This window comes from Thermobia domestica, chromosome 1, assembly GCF_964235325.1.
Source record: "Thermobia domestica chromosome 1, izTheDome1.hap1.1, whole genome shotgun sequence".
Lineage (NCBI taxonomy): Eukaryota > Metazoa > Arthropoda > Insecta > Zygentoma > Lepismatidae > Thermobia > Thermobia domestica.
In genome coordinates, this window is record NC_137454.1 from 182,613,147 (window position 1) to 182,639,820 (window position 26,674).

A 26,674-nucleotide genomic window follows, 5' to 3' on the forward strand; every position below is an offset into this window, starting at 1 on the left:
TTTTTTTTTTGTTTTTTTTTAAGAATGGAAGTTTTCTCCCATAAAACAAAGCTTTTTTTCTTTCAAAAAAATATTCACTTTTTTACTTTTATATTCAAGTACCACTTTTGTTTCCGTGTAGTGGATTCTACAATTAAGGAAGTGAATCTGAAACATCCAGTACTTGCTAGTCCTATGTCAGTCCTGGTATTGCTGTTTTGATTCTTTTCCCGATGGGCATTTCAGTTGTTGCCAGCATGTGTATGTTATGCAACCACCATATTCCAAATGTCGTTTTGGTTGCTTCACCATCTTATCAAGTTCCTGGAAGTTATACATTTTGATATATGTTTCATACTGGTTGGCTAAATTCAATCTGGCAAGAAAGAAAAAAGTACCATAAACGAATAAACAGGTACAAAACTTTTTATTTTTTTCCTTCTGTATAAAATCTTGTTTACATCTCGTTCTCTGTCCAGGAAATATTTTATCCTGAGATTCAAAGAGTTAAGTTTACCAAATTAAAATCACAATCGGGTATTTCGGATATGACGTTTAACATCATTTTCCACAAAATTCCTTGTCTATTTACTATATATATTGCTACAAATATTCAAGGATAGCGTTTTAAATATTCTCTCCCTCGAATTTTAGCGGCCTCATTAAACATTACATCCGGTTAAATAATAGTTTAATATATACATAAATTTTACATGAAATTGGTATTCCACGAGATCTAATAAATTTTAAGCACAATTACTGCTAACACTATTAAACTTTTTAGTAAAACATTTTTGTCGCTGAACGTTCTATAAACGATTCGTTGAAACTAGTGTCTTTCGATTTGCATTTTTTTTTTGTCCAATCGAATGACAAGAGTTTCTTGAATTTTTAAGTTATTCCACACTTTCTCCTTGGAATGCAGTAAGTAAACGTTTTTTTTTTTGTGTTCTAATAGGAAAACTAACATGTAACTATTGTTATCTTCCACTAAACTTGAAGTATTTAAAAAAGATCAAAATTTCCAAGGAAAAGCTATTTTTTTAAAATAAAAACTTTTCCCCCAAGCGTTTGCATCTCTAATTAAACGTTTGATGAGATTGGGAGGGTAACATGCATCATGAGCTGCTGTCGCCGGGTAGAACAATAGACTTGGACCTGTATTATTGAGAATTAGCGCGAGTATTTCTAACAATTCAAAGGATACGGGGAACTCCTCAATAGAAAGGTTGTCGCATACTACGCTGATAACGCCATACCACATATATCTTTAATAATCTATCGGAAATTGAGAACTTTTTTAATGCATCCACCATATAGCCAGGACTTGGCACCATCAGACTATAATTTGTTTCAGTACTAACTTGTCATTATCGCAGACAATTCCTCAATTTAAGTAATTTATTGTGTTTAATGCACAAAATTTGAAACATTGTTCAGCGAATAAATTTGGTAGTTAAATGTAAGTAGCTCACGTAACTGTTCTAACTTACATTCGAAAAATTGCTACTGGAGCGTAAGAAACACATTTGAAATTATAATAATGATAATAATAAATTACTAACCTTTCAATGGCGACCAAATTTCCTTAAAAGATCAGCATTTCAGGCACATTCCTCACGAGTATCGTTTATTGCAACACATCTACTGGATTTATAGCACTAAGCATGTGGTCAACGTATTGTTAGGACGATATAAAACTTTATTTTTTGATTTGATTTTTAGTTTAGTAACCCTTTCAACAGCAAAGCTATATAAGACGGGGACCTACAACTTAACGTGGGATCCAAACTACATGAGCTCCCGTCGGGGAAACTTGTTTTTTGAATGTTTATGCAAGATACTTGAGGAATGTTGCCCAAATATCGATTTTTTAAGGAAATCTGGTCGCTATAGGAATACGTACAAGGCTAGTATTTTTTAATTTTTTTTTTTACTATAATACATTTATAACCTTATTATGAGGGAAACGTTAATCAGACAAAAAAATCACTACAGGCTTTCATCCTATAAATATCCCACTCATTTATAAATATCACTACACATTTATTAAATAGTGTGATGGTAGTTGTGTTCCAACACCAGAATACAATTTGAAATAGAAATCGATTCTAATATCACAAGTGACTGAGCTACGTGGCAACGTAATTCTTCATAAAAGACACAACTAACACATGTTCTGATATTCGATCGTCAAGTGAAGAAGCGGTTCATTAAACCTGAAGAAACTTCCATAACAATTCAAACTTGAACTGAACTATAACGCTTGAATCATCGGGCTTAATACCGCAGGTATAGTCATACTACTGTATAAGTATTATATACATTAATATACATTAATCCATACTTACTGCATGCGCATTTGGAATCTTCTTGTGTTCCCAACTTCCTGTTTCACTATTTGTAAGAATCGATATTGAACCATCTGAACTTCCACATGCCAAAATAAGACCGAATTCATACGGTGCCCAACTAACAGAATTCACTACCAAAATAAAAAAAAAAAAAAAATGTTATATTAAGAACTGAAGAAATATGTAACTAAACTTACTTGTCTGTAGTGTTTAATCAACAACATTCATGAAGTGCTGAATAAAGAATTCTTAGCATAAATTATTCATAATAAAAATTACAATATCTAATTAAAAAATATTTCATATAAAGTTATTCTTATTACCCAATTGATTTTATTACAAAAATATATTTCTTACTATAAAATCAGTTACAAGAACCATCACTGCACTTGGTACATCTTTACATTTGTTACAGTATTACGCGAATAAACTTCTAATACACATATATCATGTCCATTTCCTATATTTCTTTCACAAATAATGAATGCAAACAGTAAAAAATACGAAATTCATTAACTATGACATTTATAGAAAGTACGTCTGTAATATCTATGTACATTATTCATGGAATTTTCCACAGTATGAGCATTATGGAACCTGTACATAATCTCATATTTATATTCAATGCATAAAGAAAAATTATAATTAACAAAAGAGAGTAAAGAACAAACAAACAAATCTTTTCTAGACTAAAGCTGAAATAAGTTACAATTCTAAAAATAGTTACCATATAGATTATTACTGTAGAATTTACACTATCATCTCCGGTAAAACTGAACTTAATTTAGCTGTATATTCTTCAAGTATTTGCTTGTAATTTTTTCTTCTTTTCTTAATTTCAATTATTTCGTATGCATTCTAAAGTAAATACTGTATAATACGATATGAGGTCATTCTCAAGTTTCAAAATACTCACACTGTGAAAATTTCCATAAAAGGGGTTCATTACAATTACATACTTGTATACTCCATTATAACCATATTTCTAGAAAATTACTTTAGGACCCTAACCTCAGCACAAATCAAATGAGGATATCCCAAAACAGAGACCCATGAAAAATAAATAAATAAATAAAATAAGGGGGTGGCTAATAAAGATAACACTTTTACATCTCAAATATAATCGGTTCAGAACCTTGATCACCATCCTATGTTCTATCTTTAGCAGAAATTCATGAACCTTACTTTTCCTACATTTACCTTATCCCTTGAAACTGAAGTTTTCACTACGCGTCCCAAAATCGTCTACCACAGACTACCCGAGTTATAAGAGATGAAACACGGAATGCTCTTATTCTCGTTTTGCACCAATGCTGAAACACTCGTACAGGCCCTTTTCCCTACTGATCATCCAAGATATAAACAAACAACTGTATTTTCTTAACTACTGTATATCTGAGGGCACCATATAGCTTAATATATTACATTCTAATTTGGAAACGAAGTTCAAAGTACGATAACTAATGTATGATTACGTAAGAACTTGATGAAATGATAACATTAAATCGTACGAAAGAAAGGAATGAACTACAACAAACATAACTTCCGCCTATTAAGTAAAAAGACTTAAGTAAAAACTTTAACAATAAAATAAGAAAAACGCGATATATCATTAAATTCTGCTTTTCATGTGACGTCGAAGAAGAAAGGAAAACGGAAGAAGAAAAAAATAACTGAAAACATCTAAATAGGTTATACATAATATTTTTCGCTAGAAGTTGCAAATAAAAAAAATAGAGTTTATTGTGTTTTGCTTTAACTTCTGACCTTTTGTCATAAAATTCTGACAATTTTAATGATGACTGATTATCATATAATAAAATAAATTACTTATCAGAAAATAAGAAACATATTTATGTAACGCTAAAGAAGCTACACATTTAAGCGTTGTCGCTTAAAAAAAAAAAAAAAAAAAAAAAAAAAAAAAAAAAAAAAAAAAAAAAAAAAAAAAAAAACTTTACCAGATTGGGAGGGGAGAAAAAAATAAAAGAACAGATAACAGCTGCGAAGAGTTCTGTTGCGCGCCCTACTGGAACGCAAAAATACATAATAAGTTTTGTCACGCTGAAAGCAGAAATAATTTCTTGCAAGGTGACAAAATAATAGGACGGGTTGGTTAGTAAGAATACAGAAGGAAGAAGGGATAGTAAATGAATAAATTTATGTGAATAATTTTGTACAATAGCAGACAAGGAATAAAAAGTTAAAAGCTGAAATATAAAATATTAGAAAATAAATTATGAATGAAAAGAAAGTAGCGATAACAATGAGACATTACAGAATGAGTATAAAATAGTTTCTCACGAAAGATAGTGAAAACTGAGGTGACAGTTATAGATGGATAAGTTTAGGGGAGCGATTTGCGCATGGAGTCTTATGTCTGTACATATCTTTTTGAGGAGGTGTGGAAAGGACCTTCAGAACACTTACGTGAAAAGGGTGGTCAAAATATGCTGTGAGTGTGTATTTGGAACAGATAGATGGTCTTTATTATCTGTAATTACGACAGCTCACTGCACTCACTTCCTTTCCCTTACACTTTTTTTTTTTTTTTTTAAATTTTCGTTTTTACAATTAGCCTTTTTTTTTTATAATTTTCTTCCTTTTCATTCAGTATTATCTCTATCATTCTTCGTTATGATTTTACTATTTATACTTCTCAAATCTTCTTTGATTGTTATTATTTTATTTATTATACATATTTGTTTCTCTTTTCATTAATTATTCCTTCTCCGTCTAGCACGCTCGCAGCAACCCATTCCAGCTCTTTTCCTCGTTTCATTTTTCTTGTCTTCCTCTCTGATGAAGGGTTATGGGGAACCACTTACAGTATAATTCTTTGGTGTGTGTTTTATGGTTTCACTATTTTGTGGTAAGTAATTCACTTCCCACTCCCCCTTTAACCATACTCTATTATAAATATTACTAAAACATGTCAGTCTGTGAGTAACGATAATTCCTAATAGTACACAAACTAACAGGTGTCGCTACCTGTAATATATGCCTACCTGATGCCCAACAGATGTCGCTAGCGTGCAGGCAATTTGCAGTTTTAAAACTGTTGCGACAATTTAATTCCAAGTTAAATGCTGGTTAGCAATTAGAATATCTCCTTATAGTAGAAGAACCGTAACCACTCTCAGATTTAACACTTTGTGTATATTTCTACAGTAATATATCGTGACAAAGGGGGATACGGTAGCTCTGTGGTAGAGTATTTTCCTGTGGTGCGGTGGGGTTCCTCGGGGTTCTCCCACTTTCTCATTCCACCAATTTTTCCATCATCATTCACTTGCCTTAATCATCGTCTCCCCTAGGCTAAAGGGTATAATCGTGGGACGTTAAACTGAAATATTTAACTTCATTTCATACTGTGACGATTTAATTGCAACTTAAACTCCATTGATTCAATTTGGTTATTTGAAAAATGAAAAATGATGGTACTGAACATGAACGTGCTTTCCTATTTAATATTAGGACAGGTAAAGAATTAGAAATTTCACTTAAGCACGATTTTAATCTATAGTGTAGAGAAAGCTCAAGGCTTGGAAGCAACAACTATATAGTAAATATAATTTGCAAGACTTACCAGAAGAATCGTGATTAGCGTACTCATAAAGTTTAATCCACTGACCAGTTTCCTTCCAGATAATAACTTTGCGATCGTACGAACAGGAAGCAAGTATGTTCCCGTACTTTGGATGTGCCCATGCAATTTGCCATACCTGCAACGTTAAAAAGTTACCTAATTACATAATGAAATTTAATTCTCAAGAACTGCATTGTCTACAAAATATGAATCTTTAATCACAGTATACTTCCTCTTATAATCACTTCTATAACATGTTCCTACGTTCTAAAATTCATCTGAACACTGTAAATTATCAATTCAAAGTAACAGTCAAAATTATACTATAACCAACATCCATACGGCCTTTTCTACCAAATTTTATATTCAGAAAATCAGTAACAGATTCAACAAAGAAATTATTTACAGAGAATGAAAAATGCACAATGTTGGTGTAGATCAAGTTTACTCACACATAAGCTTTTAATATAATTTTCATATGATCTGCAATATTATAGGCGATGACTGTCTGCACTATAACTGCAACTGTGTTTTAAGGACACCCTAATAAGTATTTACAACGCATTATGAGAACAATCAATCTAACAACAGGAGCGTAATACGTAATATGGGGTTTACACAAGAAAATAAACAAAGCTAAAAAATATTAATAACAAATAAATGAAATAAGTTAAATATGAACAGGAATGAAGTATACACATACGTATGATTATGATAGTTATTTTACGAGAATTATAAATAAATATTCTAAGATATAAAAAAAAAAATAAAATAAAATAGCATTAAAAGATAGTATAAAGCATTATTTTGAAACTATTTGCGTTATCACTAGAGCCCGGATTATATGTAATTACATATTTTTTTTTCCCCTTGCATGTAGTCTCGAAAAAGTTCAAATCTTCACGAATCACGTGAACAAGATTACTATACCTAGATTTTATTTTACATATTTTACTCAATATTATGTATTTTCAGGCACCTTACATAAAATCAAATATTTCAGCAGTTTTTTTTTAATTCCTGATTATTCCCTACTTGTGCATGTTATAAGGAATACAAAAGAACTTGCAGAAATGTTACTGAAATTTCCCAGAAATCTTCCCTGTCCTGCACTGCATTCCAAGCTTCAGGAGGGGGGGGGGGATGGAGCAGAAGGTCAAACCTAATTTTAGATGTCTGGCATTGGAGATTTCCCTCCTTGAGGCAGTTCATTCCTTCACTCTTTCAAGGAAAGTCCCCCTGCCAGTTTCATACCTTCGTGCTGTCTGACACAAAAGTAGCCGTACTGTGGAAAATTTCATACGAACAGACGTTGTCTTGTGGACGTGTTTATCGTGCATTGAGGTTTTGTGTATTGATATTTCGTCATGATACCGGTTGCATCATCATTAGCATCTAAGTTAAAATCGTGGGTTACTGTAGATGATGCTTTTACAACCTATGGTAAGGTGGTGATTTGTACAGTATGTGACAAAACGATATGCTGCTCCATGAAATCGCAATTGGAACAACATATACGAACCGTGCTCTACACGAGAAAGAAACGGGAATTTTCTCACAAACAAGTTCTTTTGACGCAGATACGACAGGGATCGTCTTCATCGGAGAATGAGTTTTTCGCGGACATGTGTGGTGCAATGGTAGCTGCAAACATTCCTTGGAACAAGCTTCAAGTGCCAGAACACAGGGATTTCTTGAAGAAGTATTTGCAAGCGAAATACCCCGGACGAATCTACACTGCGAAAAAACTACCTCAATGCTTGCTACAACAAAAGTGTCGAAGCAATTCGCGCTTAGATCGGTGATACCTATATATGGGTGGCTGCGGACGAAACCACCGACAGTTTGGAACGCTTTGTAGCGAATTTAATAGTTGGCAAGCTACACCCCAACTCGCCCTCCAAATCCTACTTAATATATTGTAAGGAGCTCGAATGTGTCAATTATTCTTCCGTGGCAAGGTTCGTAAATGATGGCCTGAAAATGCTGTGGTGTTGAAGACGAGAAAGTTCTTGTTTTCTACACCGACTCTGCAGCATACATGTTAAAGGGAGGTAACGCACTCAAAGTTTTCTACTCACACTTAGTTCACTTCACTTGTGCTGCACATGCACTTCAACGTGGCGCAAAAGAAGTAAGAAGCAACTTTCATGAAGTGAATAAACTTATTTTCAGTGGAATAAGGCGTTTTTGAAAGCTCCCCAAAGAGTCCATTGTTTCAAGAAACATCTGCCAAGTGTATCTCTCCCTCTCGAGCCGGTGTTGACAAGATGGGGTATTTGGCTAGAAGCAGTGACATTTTACAACGAACATTTTGAGGGCGTGAAATCTGTTGTAAACTCTTTCCCCGCTGACAGTGCAGTTTCCGTGCGTGAAGCACAAGCTGCGTTACTTGATCCCAAGATGTTTTCTTTGCTTGCGTACATTACAAGCAATTTTGGTTGGCTTCCGGAGAGCATCAATAATTGGTAACTTATGAACTCTTGCTTCAGGAATCCATGAGTGTCCTGGACGATGCGAGAAAGAAGTTACATGTTGTTCGAGGAGAAGCTGGTATGAATGTTGTTGCTAAGTTCCAGAGGGTGCTGGAAAGGAACCGTGGGTTCGTCATGTTTCTCAGTGTGTGTAAAATCTAAAGTGGAAAAGTTACAGAAGATCTGCAAGGTATTTCCCCCGAGAAAATTCACTTCATGAAATATGTCCCATTGACATCATGTGACGTAGAAAGGTCATTCTCTTCCTATAAAAATGTAAAGTCAGACAAGCGTCTTTCTATGTCTTTTGGAAACGTCGCAAAATATATCGTGGTGCATTGTTTTTCTGAATAAGTACCTCAGATAGTGTTTGAATTGTATCTGAATATTAGAAAAATTGTAACATTTCTTAAACTGTCATACAACAACTGTTTGTTTAGAAATAAACAACAAACTGCTTTAACTGACTGCAGTGTATATATTAGTGCTATGTTTCTAAATCCATGCAAGAAGTTTTTGAGAAAACTTTCTATTATATTTGATATGCCCTCTACTAATATTCCAGAATATATTTTTTTCCGAGTTGAATTGCGTTTTGTTTCAAGTTTAATGAATGACCTAATTATTGGAAAGCTTAGCAAATTCATTTTCAAATTTACTTAATTAAATTAAATATCACGTACAGTATACGTATACAATATGAAGTATTCAAATTGCATAAAAAAACAAGATTATATAGGAAAACATATATTTTAGCGATATTTTGATATTACATATTTCACTACATATTATTAGCTTTTTTCCTTACATATTTATGTACATATTGACAAAATGATATTGCATATAATCTGGGGTCTAGTTATCACAAATCCTTCTGCTATATACAGCGAGTGTCTAAAGATTGTTGTTATCAATTGGGAGGTGAATCTACTCATAGAAACAAAAACATCCAGTAAACATTTCCTTGGACTCGCTTTGTTTTAGAGTCCGAGGCTACTGAAAGCGTGTGAAAATGAACTTGGGAGATCTTCAAAACAACTTTTAGCCATGTAGTTGAGGCAGCGTACCATTATCTTAATATAATCTTTTCTATCTAACAATATACCATTCAGATTCTTTCAGTGGCGGCGCAAGGAATTTATCGTAGGAATTTAGGGATTCCCGATATTCCATTAGGAAAGGTCGGTCCGATTTATGACGTATGGAACGACATTTAAGTAAACAACAAGTAATTCTCTGACACCGAATTATGATGGCGAAGGATTATGGTGTGTTGTGCATGGTTGCTTAACTACAGCAAGAAATGAGGGTAGCTGGTACAATGAAATCTTTTGTTTAGCGTTCCATGATCATGTCCTGTAGGTTATAGAAGACAGGCTGATTAAAGTCAGTGATTATGGAAGAACTGGTACAATGAGATTATAGTAAGAAACGGGTATTCCTCTTTCATCTTATCCATTAAAAAACAACTATCTAGGATCAAAAATGGAGGCCCTTGCAGTAATGTGAACGCTCTACCACTGAGTCACTGTGCTCCCGTTGTAAACAAAAGATTGTCGGCAACACATGGGAGTAAACGACACATGGAAAAAACAAAACTAGTTATTGTAGAAACTGAAAACGGCTAAGTTAAGGAAGTAGACACCCCGTGAACTGCGGGTACATGAACATTAGAGGCGAATAATGGCAAAGACGATAATACTACAGGAGTGCGGCGGCCTACAGTGGGGCAAAAACTCAAAAAAAAAAAAAAAAAAATATTAAAATTCAATTTTAAAAATCTTTTTCATCCATTTAATTATCTGTCCATATATGTTGGCTACCAGCGAGGGTAATCAAGGATCTCAAGTTTCAGAAGGCTATGTTAGGAGGGAATCGTTGCGATATGGAAAAGTGAAAGAAAATTATTTAAAAGCTGTAGTAGATTATTATGTAAAACTATTGTTTCCTACTATTTTCTTGAGTTGATTATCAGTTGGAATGGCTTTATCTGGTCAACGTATAATATTAAAAGTGAGAAAAAACTTTAAACAATTAAAATAAAAAATAACCAGTTGAGAATGCTTCAAGAGCATTGCCAGAACGAACTTAAAAATAATTAATTTTTCTTATTAACTTCTACAGGCTTTATACCAATTGTTCCATGTACTTTAGTAGGTGATGTCAAAGAAGCTGCACTTGATCCCATGGAGATTGATTAGTACTAAGTATTTTAGGAGATATGTTCATATTCATTAACGGTTTTGAAAACACCGCTTTCGTTTCATAATGCAGGTATGCTGTGTAACCTTATTCTTGGGGCCCCGGTGGGCCAATGGGAGAGCTTTCACCTCTGGTGTATGGGGTCCTTGGTTCGAATCCAGGTCGCGCCAGTGAGCTATGTGGTGGAGAAACACGGTGCATAGGGTTTTCTCGGTGTTCTCCCGTTTTCTCCACATCACCGTTTCCTTCAGCCTTGCCAGCATAACTGTGTGACATAAAACTTAAAAGATTTCATTTTGTAACCTTATTTTTTTGGGGTTTTTGAACAAATACTATTTTTATGCATTCATAAATGGTGTTTCAACTTAGCACCAAGAAGTAGGTGTGTTTCATTACTTACATGAATGTGTGTTGTAATTTGTAAAAGCATTGGTTAAACATCTGTGGATAGGTATTTTTTTATATTTTGTTTAAAGTGAAGTGTAAATACAGTTTTCTTTTTAACGTAATTTTATCACTTAAGATTTAGTTTGTTACATTAACATACTCTTCTGAACAAAATTAATATATATATTGGAAGCATTACAACAAAATTGAAAATGTTAGTTTTATAATAGAACTCGATTTTCATTATTTTCCAAACCGTTGATTTACTTTCTCAACTTAATATCATCAAAATGGCTTGTCCAACTAAACTATTTACCCACTGCGTGAGACTAGCGAGTATATCAAATTTTAAGTTCTGACTCCATTTTTTCAAAAGCTATTTAGCTTTGAACAATTTTCGTGTCGTTTCTGCCTATTGTGCAAGAGGTGCCACACTAAAGAAGATACTAATTTAGACTGTTCAAATATGAAAAAAAAAAAAAGCCCCTCCCTGCATCAACGCAGCGAGGCGCTATATTAAGGGACGAACGCCTGGGATTACCTTATGTATACGTTTTTGAAGTGTATTTTGAAGTTGTTGACAAAGGGGAATTAAAAACGTTTCAGAGATGGTGTTGAAACTTTGCATTGGCTCCATTCTACAGTTGACATCGACAAATGTGACGGAAATGTGATATATTTGTTGTTAGATCAGTAGCAAGAATGAATAAAAACGTTTTACTACATGATCCATAATTTGAAAATGAGCATTATGGCATTTAACCAGTGGCGAGATATGAGGGGAGACAGGGTAGACAGTAACGTAAAACATAGGCCTAATTCTTGTTCTCATATTCATTGATAAATGACTACATAAATGTAAAAGGCAGGCCTAAAAGAATCAAAATTTACAGTTTTTAATTTTTGAAAATGTCATTGATAAATTACTGCTTTTCCTTAATAATGTGTTGTTTTTATGAACAACCGGACTTTTTTTTTTTTAAAAACTAGGCTGGATAGTCGACATTCTAATATACTTTAAAGGTAATATGAAAAGGAATTAAATCATTTACCTATATCACCAATTTTATTTCATTTTCTGTCTTCTAGCAAGCACAATATTACACATATCCGTGTGCAATCCATCATTTAGTTAAGTTGGGGAGGATGGAGGTGGAAATGCGCGTTGACTTCGTGTCTCTAAAATGAACCATATATGTTCAATCATATTGAGGTCCGGGGAATGAGCGAGTAAGAGGAAGTATCACACGTTTCCAGCTTCACTCCGATGTTCTTCGAACCATGTCACAGTTGCTCCAAATATGAATGGACGAATTCTCATCCTGGAGTATGACGTCATTGCCTGAAAACAACATCTAGACCATAGGATGCACATATGATCCCCTAAAATGACTACACAATCACGAACAGTGAACGCGACTGGTAAGCGTCAGCACAGAACCTACTGAAAACTAGAATATTGTTGCCCACAGCATCATAGAACCGCCACTATGTTCGACGGTTGGGACGAGATACTATGAATCATACGCTTCTTCGCGCGTCCACCAAAGATAATCGCGGCCCATGGTTTGAAATAAAATGAACGATGACTCATCCAACCATATCACACGTTTTCAGTCATCAGCGGTTCAAGTTACATGTTCGCGACACCACTGACACCGTGTTAAATCGGTATCATTCTTTATCAGCGTTTTCGCACGTACTACTGATCCCTTACGTTCATGTCATGCTCATGTCGGAGTACTGTGATTGTCGAAATAGGACCTAGGAGATCCATATTGAGTTCTTCCGTCACCTGCACCACACACGCATGACAGTTATGAGTGACAACCATTGTAATGGTCGGTTGAACCTGTCACGGAGGGTTTTCTATCGACCACTGTTCTTCGATGTGAATTTGTATGCCATCATCATCTGGAAGATTGTACCCCGCGAAACGCCCAACAGACGTACCACTTTCCTCACACTCGTGTCATATGACTAAGCGCCAAAGAGAGGTCCCCATTTTACAATACATTATAACAATAATTTATTTTTACAATAATTATGTGTATATGGTATTCACTTTGCATATTGACTAATAAGGAATTTGACTGTTCAGAGACAAGCGCGAGATTCTCCTTTTATAAACGAATGTCTAGAATATTGGTCATATATATAAAGGGTTTTGCAAATTGATTGTCGTATTGCAAAGCACTGTATTTTATGGAATGAAGATACATACATACACATACATGCAAAAATGTCGGTAAATTCACTAAATTCGGTTGTGAACTATTACAAATGTTCAATGTCTCTCCTTTGGCAACCCTGCTGCAGATAACTAGGCGGTAGTCCATTTCCTGCCATACAGGACTTAGAATATCAGGTGAAACAGTGTGGATAGGAAACTTCATCTTCAACGTAGACTCGAACGATAAAATGCAAGAGGAAAGGTCTGGGGAACGTGGCGGGCATAATAGAAGTTTGTCATCATTGCCCAAAACTTTTCCCGTGCACAACGCTCATCAGGTATAGCTTAGCTCACGAGTCTCTGCCGCGATTGATGCCAACGAAGAATTAAAATCGCGGCAGAGATTCGTGAGCTAAGCTATATTAACATCTCGTAACAGGTTGCATGAACTCGCTCCCCATCTCCAGACACTGAAGGTCTGCCACTGCTTTTGTCCTTGCAAATGTAACCTCTTTCCTTGAATTGTGCATGCCACCTTCCAATGGAGTTGTCAAGCCACCGTCCAATGGACTTCCACAACTTATACGAAAATGTCACAACTGTAACGGATCTCATTGCGTGATACTCAGGGACGCTAAAAAAAAACTCTTCACTAACAATACCAGTTATACTGCACAACTGCAATGCTGCTGCCAAGCGACAGAATCTGAAAACAGGAGTGTTGAAACAAATAATCGATGCGTTCCCGTTGTGTCAAACCTCCCAGATCTAATGGAACAATGAGGAAACTACACGACAATCATTTGTAAAAAAACCCTTATATATATACACACACCCAGTAAAATATTCCAGTTTAAGCTAGATTATCTTTGGTTCGAACCCAGTTCGCGAAAAGTGAGCTTTGTGGTGGACAAACATTATGTGCGTGAATTTTCTCGGGGTTCTCACGTTTCCTCCCACTTTCTTCATTCCACCATTTCATTCATTTCTCATCATCACCATTTCCTTTAGTATAGCCGGCATAACAATGGGACGTTAAACTTAAAGATTTCATTTAATTTTATTTTAAAATGTGTATCATGTGGAAGACCACCTCTCTGTCCTTGGTATCTAGACCAACGAAAAAATGAAATGAAATCTTTGAGTTTTATGTCCCACGATTATGCCGGTTAGGCTAAAGGAGACGGTGATTATGAGAAGTGAATGAAAATGGTGGAATGAAGAAAGTGGGAGGAAACGGGAGAACCCCGAGAAAACCCAAGAGCACGGTGTTTGTCCACCACAAAGTCTAGAACAACGAGGTTAAATAGTATAACGTAAGTTGCTTGAAAAGCAACATCCTCAATAAATAAAAAAAAGGCACTCTACTTAATCTTTTGCATCATGTAGTTGAGTTCAGTATTCATATCCCTTTGGTCCTAAGTGATTAGTTTCATTATAAAATTGATCAAACAAACATATCAAATGTCGAATTTTCACTAACAGCTCTCAGTATTGTTAGGGAATCGGTGAAAAGAGTTTTTAACGGGTATAAGATGGATGGGAATTAGTTACATATAAAATAACGAATTTGAAAACATTTAAATTTGTGATTGAAAGCTATTTATCACATTACAGAGAAGAGAAAGAAGAGTAACCTCTTGAGTTGAAAGAATCCAGATATTTTTCCTTCCATATACTTGTGTTGATTTTATTTATGTATTTAAGAAATTTCCATATATTGTTTGTAAGGCTGGAAAGAAAGTAAAAGTGCCATCCAGGCATTCGCCTGGTGAAACTGAGCAAAGACCTGCTTGGATGACCAGCAGCAAAATTTGAAACTTGAGTTCCTCGTTTGTAAAGAATGCTAAGTATTGAAGTATGCGTACTCGATATTTATTTTACATCCAATTCAGTTACTGATAAAAATCGAGACCCACAACGATAGCAGGTTATTATTATTATCATTAATAATTATAATCAAGGGTCACTGTGACTTAGTGGTAGATTACCCACCTCTGGCGTGTGGAAACCTGGTTCGATCCCAGTTCCCGTCAGTGGGTTTATAGTGACAAACATCCTGTGCGTAAGTTTTCCCGAGGTTCTCCCATTTCCTACTATTTTTCTCATTCCACCACTATCACTAATTTAACCATCACAGTCTCCCTTAACCTCGATGCATAACCGTCGGACGCTAATAATAATACAAAGTGTAACACCTAATGTGTTCAGGTTTTAGAAAAAAGGAAGTCTAACTGAAGACGTCATTGGCTAAAGGTAAGTAAGGTAAGGCATGAGGGAACTTTATCAGAACAGTAGTATTAAGACATGTACTTGATGCTTCACATTACGAAGGAAAGGAAATAATCTTTCTGTTGGTATAGTGGCTAGCATGTGTGCCTTTGGTGGACGAGTTCCTGGGTTCTATTCCCGGTAGGAGAACGCATTACGTGGTTTGGATTCTACCTTAAAATGTACGTCTACGTCTCTCATAGGCTCAAATGGTAAGAAACAAATTATGAGGAAATGCTTATAACCTGCTTTACTTAAAGTGTCTTCATACTAACAACCATGCCAACACTGCTTAACTCTACTTTAAATACAAACACCATATATGCTAAAATTCAATCCTGCCTTTACGGTAGTATAGCGTCAAAAATTTAAAACAGTTGGACATTGAAATGAAACGCTTTTTATTTTCATTAAGTTTTAGGACAGAAAGCATGTATCTTCCATGGCAAATTTTTAAAACTCGATTTATCTAATACGAAATGGACTTTTCGTATATTACCACATATACGTATTCTATGAATTTTATTATAAATATTCCATCTATATTCTACTTATTTACAGCGACTCATATGAATATGAAAATAAATGTCTTACAGGTCCTTCATGTCCTCTCAGATCTGCACTTAAAGTATGTGTGCCATTCTTCATTTGATAGATCTTTATAGAATAATCGGAAGAACAGGTCGCCAACTGTGTTCCATAATAATCCATTTCAGCATCGTGCTGTAAAAAGAAATAAGAATGATCATGTAAGTCATTTATTGGAAAATAAATGTGTAGTAACTGAAAAAGATTCTACAATTACAAATGAACTATAGCAATAATATGTATATACACTAAAAATATTTACAAGAGGGATTTTATGTTCAGGAAAGCTTTGTACATATACTGAAGCCTAAACCTCGAACATTAAAAACTTCCTGCTTCTTTTAACTGTTACTAATAGGATTTCTGCTTCATTATATTATTGAAGAACACAATTTCAGGTGTTAAGATAATTTTATATTGAAATATTGACAATCAAAGATGTATTAAAAAAAAATGATTGGCTGGAATTTAAAGTGAGATCAGAATCACATTAACCCACAATTGAAAGAAGATAGGGGGATTTGATAATAAAGTAACAACATGCGAAAACATCGAAAGGAGTAAATGATTTTTAATGTCTCAAATATTCAGACGAAATATGTAACGTTATGAACTAGAACATGGAGATAAGAAACAAAGAATAAGAAAACTGATGTCTTAATACAAAGTGCGCCATAATTAACGAAGGGTATGCAACAATATTTTCCATAAGAATGGGTTAATGAGAATGTTTCTTGTGATCGCCGTACAAGAAGTATGGGAGAAAATGTTCTACTATTTTCCTTTATTTTGGACTGCCTCCAGATTGCATAAAATAGACATCCAGGAAGTGCGAGATGGAAGAGAAAAATCCCAACTGCAGAGAGAACGAAAATTATTGAACTGTATTTTGCAAAACTGAGGTCAACTGTCTTAACACAAAGAGTGTATCGCCACCAGTTTCGTATCAGGGATGCATGTCCTGAATCAATGATTCGTAGTTTGATTGAAGGTTTCAGACAGCATGTTTCGGTAGCTGATTTGCCACGATCCGGGACTACGCTCGGCAAGAACACATGCAAAATGTAACGGGTTCGGAAGAGTGTCGAAGAAGCACCCGAGATTTCTATAGGATGACCTGCTGGCTACGTGAGATTGAGTCGAATGACACTACGCCCCATTCATGATTTGCATCTATATTTCTACAAAGTGCAACAACTGCAACAAACAGATTACGTACAACCCCTCAGATCTGCTATGTGCATTCACGAGTTGGTTCACGAGAACGCAATTTTCTTAACAATTTGATTGTACGTGACGATATCGGGCGATTATTCCAAGAAGTTTTGCACCCTGCAGTGGAGAACATGCCAGATATGTGGTTACAGCAAGATGGGCCATAGCGTACACATCTAGAGACACAATTACCCTTCTGCGAACCATTTTTGGGCACGGAATCATTTCATGAAATGCAGATATTCCTTAGCCACCACGATCACCAGATTTGTAGGGCACCAGATTTTTATTTTTGGGGTCACTTCGAAACCAACAATTAAGTGTTAGAATAGGGGAGGAAATGACAGAGGGGAGTGCAATTGGAAGGGGAATTCGACAGGGATGTTGTTTCTCGCCTACATTAATTAATATCTATCTAGAAGAGATAGTGAAAAAGAGATCACAAAATGAAGACGGCATTTCAGTAGGAGGCCGAATGATTAGGTGCATATGGTTTGCAGATGGTATGGCGCTTGGTGGAGAATCTGAAGAGAAAATCAATAAGATGTTAGAAAACTTGAGGAAGGACTGTGAAGAATATGGGATGAAAATAAATGGTAGAAAGACAAAAGCCTTTGTGATTGGAACGAATGGGTCGGTGTCAAATATAGAAGTAAGTGGGGGAGAAAATAGAACAAGTAACTAGTTTTCGATACCTGGGTGTATTATTAGTGATGATATGAAGTGCGAACGTAAAATAGAATCATGGATAGGAATGGCGAAAGAAAAGACTATTTTGAGGGACCTTGAATGTAGAGTTGAGAAAAAGACCCTGTACAATACAACCATTATTTTAAACGAATGAAATAGGATTTAAAAAAAAACTAATTTACGCTAGAAATTAGAATCAAATTTAGAAATTTTTAATAACTATTAAATACTGTAACACAATATTTTAAAAAATTACACTTGGTACGAGAATTAACCATTAAAGAGTTAAGACTTGAAACTAAAAACATCAGGAAGAACGTAAATAAACAAAGTAATAAGTAAAACACATACTGTCAGATCACCTGGACAAGGTCCATGCAGTGCTTATTATTTAATCTTCAAACTCTTAATCCAGTAACAGTACAATCTATTTCTACGCTTTTCAATCTTTTACAAACAGATTACTACTGCAAATACATTTTTTTTAGACCTTTACACACGATGAAAGAAATAGGACTCAAACATATACTTACGATCATGTCTTCATGACCTGTATCTACAGTCTGCATTACCGTCACCTGCGAAAAATATTGTAAGTGAGAGTTATTCATGTGATTCATATAATTACTCAAATTATATCAATTTCAATTTACTGTATATAAATTATGGGAAACTATTGGTTCCTGGGAAAATTTGAGAAGAATATTTTTCCCTACAAGTGTCATATACCTATGTACACACACAACACAAATTCAGTAACAAAACATAGTCTAATACAAGTATCTGTTAGACATGAACATCAGGGAACATACTAATATAATATCCCTTACTAGGCAATGATGTAATTACTGCCACAACGATAGCCATATAATTTACTCCTTTACGTTTTTTTTACTCTGTTTGTAATAAAGGAAAATAATGTCATAAATATGGGAATTATATCTTATTACAAACACACACATAGAAATAGCACATTATAATTCTTAGTATTCAAATCATTAACACGTGTGGTCTCGTCTTCTATCCCAGTGGGAATATCAGCCTCGAATACAACATACGTACTGGTTCAAATTCCACTTTTAACACAAAACCTCCTCGGTCCTTAATAATAATAATATTAATATTAATAATAATAATAATAATAATAATAATAATAATAATAATAATAATAATGATAATGATGATGATGTTACTAAATCAAACAGCAATGAAAGAAACTGAAAATTTTTAATTTAACGATTGTGGTTATCGTTAAAGGAGAGAAGGGTGTGGTTGTTCCGGGTAGCGTAGTTCTTAGCACACCACCACGATAAGCCAGAGACCTAGGTTCTCACTGTCTCGCACTTCGAATGATTTATAAATTACTTGACACAAAAGGTGAGATTATCTTTGCACATACACATCTTTACGTAATGCAGGGGGAAAAAGGTGGTTTAGTGGGTGAAGTTCTTGCCCCCAGTTCCTGGTGGATTCCAAGCTAAGTAAATCTATGATGTAAAATATTGCATCTGTTAGTTTCTCGAAGTTTTCATGTTTTTTCCCACTATTTTCACTCCAGTAACTCCTAAATCATTTTTCATGAGAACTGCTCGTGAACTCAGGTCGTACACCAATCCCTACGCTCGCCTCCACATCTCATTTCACTCAAGCCAAACCATTATTTCGAAGTTTCAAGTCTTCCACGTCACGCTGTTATTGAATGTTATTGACTTTGTCAGCACATCGATTACACAGGTATGTTCTAAGTGACTACAGCATGGATGAAAATATTCGAAATTACGTGGCGAGTAATTGTCATAAAAGTTTATTATACCTACTCCTATTACGTAGATCTATTGTTATTATTACTCTGTTCCATAATAGAAACTTCCATATGATATAGCATACCGTCAGTTGTAATTAAGTCGATTATTACTTTCACTTCGGCTCTTTTAGTTGCTAAAAATGCACTTACATGTACCAGTGATATCTGCAAATAATCTAAATAACATTTGACAAGCTAAGAAATACGTCGTACAGACCACCACTTACGAATTATGCCACTTCATAGAATAATTTGGATCGCTGGAGAATTGAACCCCAACCTCTCATTTGCCGATCGATTACTCAGCCAACTGACCGAACAATGAACGACACCTTCAGTTTGCTTTATTTTGGCGTTCTATTCTTCCAACCCGTACACACCAGCCATGTATTGGTTTTTTACAACAATCCGCTAGGCACAAGACTGAGTTTTTCAATCGATTTTCTGAATTTCCAACTTATCTATTTATTTTAAAGAAATAAATAAATAAATAAAAAATGAGTGCGTTAAATTATGATCCGTATCGATAAAGGTGTTCGACATGCATGACATGTAGTATATAAGGAACGCAGTGTGTTTCCACTATTTTCACTCATGCGCATATATCGTTGCTGATACACCCTCGTGAGGACCCATGGTTCATTGTACTCGTATTTGAGTTAGATACAATTCGTGCTTTTAACCGGCCACCTCGTACAGGTTGATTCGTGTTTTTTGCACTGTCATCTTCACGGTGTATGTCCGCACGCTGTATTTATACCTATAACAGCCAAGCCCGTAAGGTGAATCTGTATCCAGCAATGCAACCTTTTCTATAAGAAATTATTCATAAGGTACTACGAATGCATTTCATGATGAAATAACTACGTAAACAATGAATGCTTAAACCAGGATAGTATCCCAATACCAATGTCAGAAAGCTATTTATTTTTTTGAATTAACCGCCGCAAATGGTGGGCCCGAAATACAAAATTTACAGACAAATAACCAGAGTCAGACAAAATGTCAGCATGAGAGTAACAAGAAAGGTAAAAAAGTCTTCATTGTAGGGTGATTAACAGGAAGAAAATTAAAGTTAAACTCTGGACTACATTGGTTCGCGTTTTGATTCAATATAGGTAAACAGGCAATAGAGCATATGTCAGTATGTGAAACTCATCTGTCTTATTAACTAATCAAGAATGGGAAGGGGGGGGGGGATACAGAAATGTAGAGTGGAAACTAAGAGAAGAGAGTTGCATCTGAATTACCGTAAATGTGGTGAAATGGGGCAAACTTTCGAGTACTATTCCACCTTATGCGGGCATAAACTTGTAAAATTCATGGAAGAAATATGTTACTTGATTTCACAATAGAATTGTACAAGCAAACAAAATATATCCAGATCCTACCTTTTATATGTATAAGGTAGAAATACGAAATGGAAAGTGCTCCTTACCATGAGTGTTTCACAAGAAAAACATAGTGAAATGAAGTGCTATGTGAAGACAGTGTACAAAGTAGCCATATAGGTGTCGCAAAGCTGCGCTGCACACAAAGTATGTGATATATGCCACACAGCGTGTTTTTCCAATATCCTCGTTTATGCGTATACTCATCGTCGCTGACGCGCTTGCTCCCTACAGATGCAACTCCTTGCTAACGCTTGCTTCCCTCTCTTCCCCTGCTGTGCTCTTACGCTGACTCAAGATAGAATTCGTGCTTTATACACTGCAGTTTCATGTCATATGTACATACTCTGTCCTCCTAAAGTTAATCTCCACCCATTAATGCAAATCTCTCAACATTGGGTGATATCAATAAAAATAAGTAACTACTCCTGGAGTAATATCCTTCCTCAATTTCGTATCAATAAAACAAGCCACTACTCAGGCTGAGACTGCTCCAGATTTATGAACGTTTATTTGCATTTCCTCTGCGCGTAGCAGTGAGTCGTATCAATAAAAGCAGTGATTACTCATTTCTCCTATCTGTCGGGCGATCACTTCGTTGTGGCTAACCTACGGTGCAGTATCCTAAACGCCATGGAAGGGATAAGTAGCAACGACAGTTTCAATCAAAGTGCATTTGTGGATATTATACAAGAGTTTTCAGCAGAACTTTCAAAGTCACAGCTATCAGAAAGTAAGTTGTAAACGAGGGAAAGCCGAAGCTTTGAAAGCAATTACAGTGAAATATCAAATACACCAACGACTGGTACACAAATCCAAAAGAAAATCTTTAATATTCGCGCGAGAATAATAATAATAATAAAAAAAATAGGAAAAAAACGGGAAACAAGAATAACATTGAAATCATGGAAATGAACCTACTGGAGCTGATTCGAATCCAGCATGACAAGCGCATATCACGTGTTGTTCAAGGTCTTTGTAGATTGTTTGGCTTTAAGAATGAAATAAGATACTTGGCCCCTCTGTTTTCTTGTAAGAAAAAGTTCAGCCAGTCATGTCATAAAGCACGTCCATCTGATTGCGTTTTCCACACTATACGTGTCCCCTTCCACCCTGACATAAAAAACGTATACCCCCTTCCTATTAACGAATTCGTCTCCAAAAATACTAGGTTTTTTCACTGCCACGTGTGTACAGTTAAGTACTCCGACTGCATCCGGAAATGTATATTGTTCTTGCCACTTTGCCTTTGTTGCTTGCATATTAAACACACTAGCCGGAAACAATCCAGTTTTCAGATTTCGCAATAATCGCATTCATTACACTTGTAGTAGTCATAGACACAGTACTTTGAGCCACACCAGAATCTTCTGATACTCCGATCTGAAATCCCGAAAATACTCACATAACGCAAGAAAATTCGCATCTTTCCGCCATTACGTACTGCGCCACCCCGAGTTTCGGTTAAGTCTCCTAAAAGTGTTGTGCTAACCACTCTATTTTTTTTTAATCACCATTTGCAATATTTCTATGGAGTAAGCTATTTATTGCAGCTTTGGAAAATTCAAGATTGCTAATAAAACTCGAACTGACCAAAGCAGTATATATATTTTAAAAGTATATATACTGCTTTGGTTAGTTGGAGTTTTATTAGCATTCTATGCAATTTATAACTTTTTCTACGCTGCAAAACAATCATATACTCTGGCATGTTTCGCATGGAGTCACCTACTGATCTTGCTCCACAAATTTGGAGAAGTTACTTGCACCACAGAGCAGTCTCTGAATTTTATTGATATCAAACGGAGTAGTTACTCAGCTCGAGAATAGAGGTGTGGTTGCTCCAATGGAGAGGAACTTCTACGAGGTCAGCCAAGATGAGTAGTGCTCAGTTCTCCTTTTATTGACACCAATGCGAGTAACTACTCCAAAATTGGCAGTAAAGAGTAACTTCTCCGTTTTATTGATATCACCCATTGTAAGACAGTAAGAATAAATTTCTTGCTAAGAGAAGTTCGCATCTCATGAATATAAGTATCACTTTGTGTGGTAACCTCTAGTACACGAAATACGTATTTTTGTATGTGCTTTGTAATTTTTGATGTCCCAAGGACATGTATTTGATAGGGGGCTCGTCCTCAAAAACTTCTCTGAAAATTTTACTTAAATAATACTGTAGTAGGGCGTTGTTTATAGAGTTGATTGGAAACATGAGAAGGTAGAGATTAATTATTTTCGTTACTTCTGAATAGGCGTAATTTGCAACACTTAACAGTTGGAAAGTAGAAATTTTGTGCAGTAATACAATAGAGATGAACGGTTAACTGCTGCCGGTTAACAATAGAGATGAACGGTGGCCCTAAAGTAGAAAATTTACGGAAAAAAGGACAGAATCAGACGAAATATCAGCATGAGTAACAAAAAAGGCGATCAGTGTGGGATGATTAATTAGGGAGAAAAACACAGTTAAATTCTGGACTATATGAGTTCGCGGATTGATGCGATATGAGGTAAACATGCAATAGAGCATAATATGAAGGTGTTTCAAACCTGCTGTCTTATTAACTACGGAGCGAAATACAGAAAAGTAGAGCGGAAATTAAGAGGGGAATTGTATCTAAATTGAATGTACTGAAATGTGTAAAAAATTTGAGTACTATCCCATTTTCTGTGTGTGTGTGTCGGGGGGGGGGGGGGGAGGCAGAAATTTACAAAATCCACGGGAGAAATATATTACTTGCATAAGGAATGAAAATACATGGAGATCTTACATGTATACTAAGGTACAAATACAAAATGGAAAGTGTACTCTTTATCACATAATATTCCATCAGAAAGACTGAAGTAAAGTGCTATGTCAACGCAGTGTAGCTACAAAGTGATCATACAAATGTCGCAAAGCTGCGTAACACAGAAGGCATGTATTTTATGCCATATACAGTGCTGTTCCGAACGTTCAATAGCGTATTTACAGCCAGCATTTCTCACGTCAATTTGTACGTAGTAATGGAAGTCATTTATTGTCTGTTATGCTTAAAGAAATATACTTTTCATGAATGTAAGTATGTCCCCATAGAATGGGATATCACACAGGAAAGAAGTAGTATTTTCCATGAGTAGAAGCTTTGCTTTGTATAAAATTAAACACAAACAAACTATTTGCTGACCAAAACAATATATTCACCTTAAAAAACTACATACGTGACACTTTCGCTAAGTAACACTTTGGCTTCATCAGACACTTTATCAACAGGAAACAAGTATTTTTGTATGAGTTTTGTAGTTTTTAATTATCCAAGGGCATCTGTTTGATAGGGAGCATCACCTCAAAACCCCATCAGAAAATGTATTTATGTAATACCGTAAGGATTCACTGTCTTAGTAATTTCTGAGTAGTGATGGTTTGCAACACCTAACAATTGGAGAGTACTAATTTTGCGCTGTAATACTATAAATGCATGCGAATGTGGAAAAGAACAAAGAAAGCATGAAAATAAGAAATATTTATGATTAACAGTGAAAAGTTAGCGCTGTAAATGAAACATGAGTAACTGTACGTAAGGTATCTAAAATACGAAGATGTAAGTAGTTATACAACGATGAAAACTGGTTCATGTGTGTCTTATCTGGGACCGACATCTGCGGAAGATTAGCCAAGACGAATACGTATCTAGTGAAGAGCATACACAACGTGAAAATAAAAAATATTTGTTTTTAACAGTTACGAAAATGAACGACAGAAATGAAAGAGAAGTCATGCTAGGTAAGGTATATTAAAATAACAACTAATAAATAGCAATACAACGTTGAAATTAGGTTCATGTGAGGGTGCATAACATTCATACGAACAGACACAATAAATAGCAATACGAGCAATTACACTCTATTAATTTTAACAAAATGGATTCAAACTTACCTAACTTTAAGCTAACCCGACCCTACTCTACTTATTCCTACCTTGCGTTATGTCAACAATGTGACAAAATCGTTTGTTCTGCACAAAGCGCACTTTTGCTCATGAGGATCTAATCCGGAGCTGCTATATGAAGAAGATTAGCCAATTTTTTAAAATAAAAAGTCGAATAAATAAGCTCTTGCATAAGTGGATGCCAAAGCTGTTACTCAAGGGTGGTTTATTATTCGTCTTACTCCTTTACATGAGTTGATCTTCGGAATTTAACTAGAGATAATTTTGGAAAATGAAATGAAATCTTTGAGTTTTACGTCCCACGGTTATGCCGGTTAGGCTAAAGGAGACGGTGATGATGAGTGATGAATGAAATGGTGGAATGAAGAAAGTGGGAGGAAACGGGAGAACCCCGAGAAAACCCACGCACACGGTGTTTGTCCACCACAAAGTTCACTTGGCGGGGGCTGGGATCGAACCTGGGACCCCAAGCACCAGAGGTGAACGCTCTACCACTGAGCCACCGCGGCCCCCTAGAGATAATTTTGGATTTGGGGAGACAAAAGCAGGCGAAAACAATGCTTACAGGGGAAATGAGTTGATGTTATGAAAATGTAATTACTAAGTGAAAGTAAGTACTAAGTTAGGGTTTACTCGGGCAGACGTTCGGGTTATGTTTATCAAAAGGGGTCCAGAACCACGTAAAAAACACAAAATTTACAGGAGAAATGGATAGAAAATTTATAGGTAAAATGCAATGTGAAACATTTTTCGTGAAGGAATGACTGTGTGAATTGAAGTAATTAATGTCAGCGCATAGCATATTGAAATAAATTTTGAGTGATAGTGACAGTATTAAGTGCGCTCTGAATATGTATGTAAGTGTGCTCTTCCACTACCCTGGTGTATGCGTATAACTCCCATCGTTGACACGCCTGCTCCCTACGGACGCACCCTCTCCCTGCCGCTCGGGCTCCCTGCTGCGCTCCTGTCCTGACTCGATTAGATAGGAATCATGTTTTTAGTGGCTACCTAGCAGAAGTTGGTTTGTGTTTTATGGACTGTAGTTTTTATGCCATATATCCACACTGTATTTATACTGAGTCCTAATGAAGTCAATTGCAAGTAATATCCGCATCTCAGGAGGTTGCAAGTCTACGGAATTCGATCTTCGCGACCCTTCCAGCTGAGTTTCTCCACCCACTCCTGGCTGTGAAGATTTTTTTCAGGGTGGCCAGTCTTATATATACAAACACACGACTAACTCTATTTCTTGAAATGGAAGGGTCTTGGAGAAAACGAAGCAAAGGAAGGGCAGATAGTGTTAGGTGTATGCATTGTCCATTCTCAACATGGCACTTGACACAATCTGTTTCACATTTATCACATGGCTATTGGTTCAGATTTGTAAAGAATACTCTCATTTCACGATAATTTAGAACTCGTTTTAAGTCCTCCCAGTGAACTTTTTTAAGTGTGTATCCATTCGTGCTTCAAGATAAAGGATTTTCTTTTCACTTATTGACAATTCATCCATAGAAAGTATCCTACAATATAGAAAAAACTAAGAATACTAACTGCAACTTTTTCGTTTCATTTGGCCGAGATCCCGCCTCTATGTTGGATACCAAATGCCCAAACTCTTACTGT

General features: G+C 35.6%; 1 protein-coding gene across 1 annotated transcript in view; it reads right to left on the reverse strand.

The window, feature by feature from the left end:
- LOC145691864 (protein SEC13 homolog) overlaps positions 1-26,674 on the reverse strand; it is a 61,107-nt gene that overhangs the window by 22,575 nt on the left and 11,858 nt on the right. Inside the window, exons 2-5 of the mRNA XM_081767177.1 lie at positions 18,456-18,500; positions 16,024-16,152; positions 5,923-6,058; positions 2,331-2,464 (exon numbers count right to left, since the gene is read on the reverse strand). Coding sequence (XP_081623303.1) covers positions 2,331-2,464; positions 5,923-6,058; positions 16,024-16,152; positions 18,456-18,500 — 444 coding nt within the window. The remainder of the gene's footprint in view (positions 1-2,330; positions 2,465-5,922; positions 6,059-16,023; positions 16,153-18,455; positions 18,501-26,674) is intronic.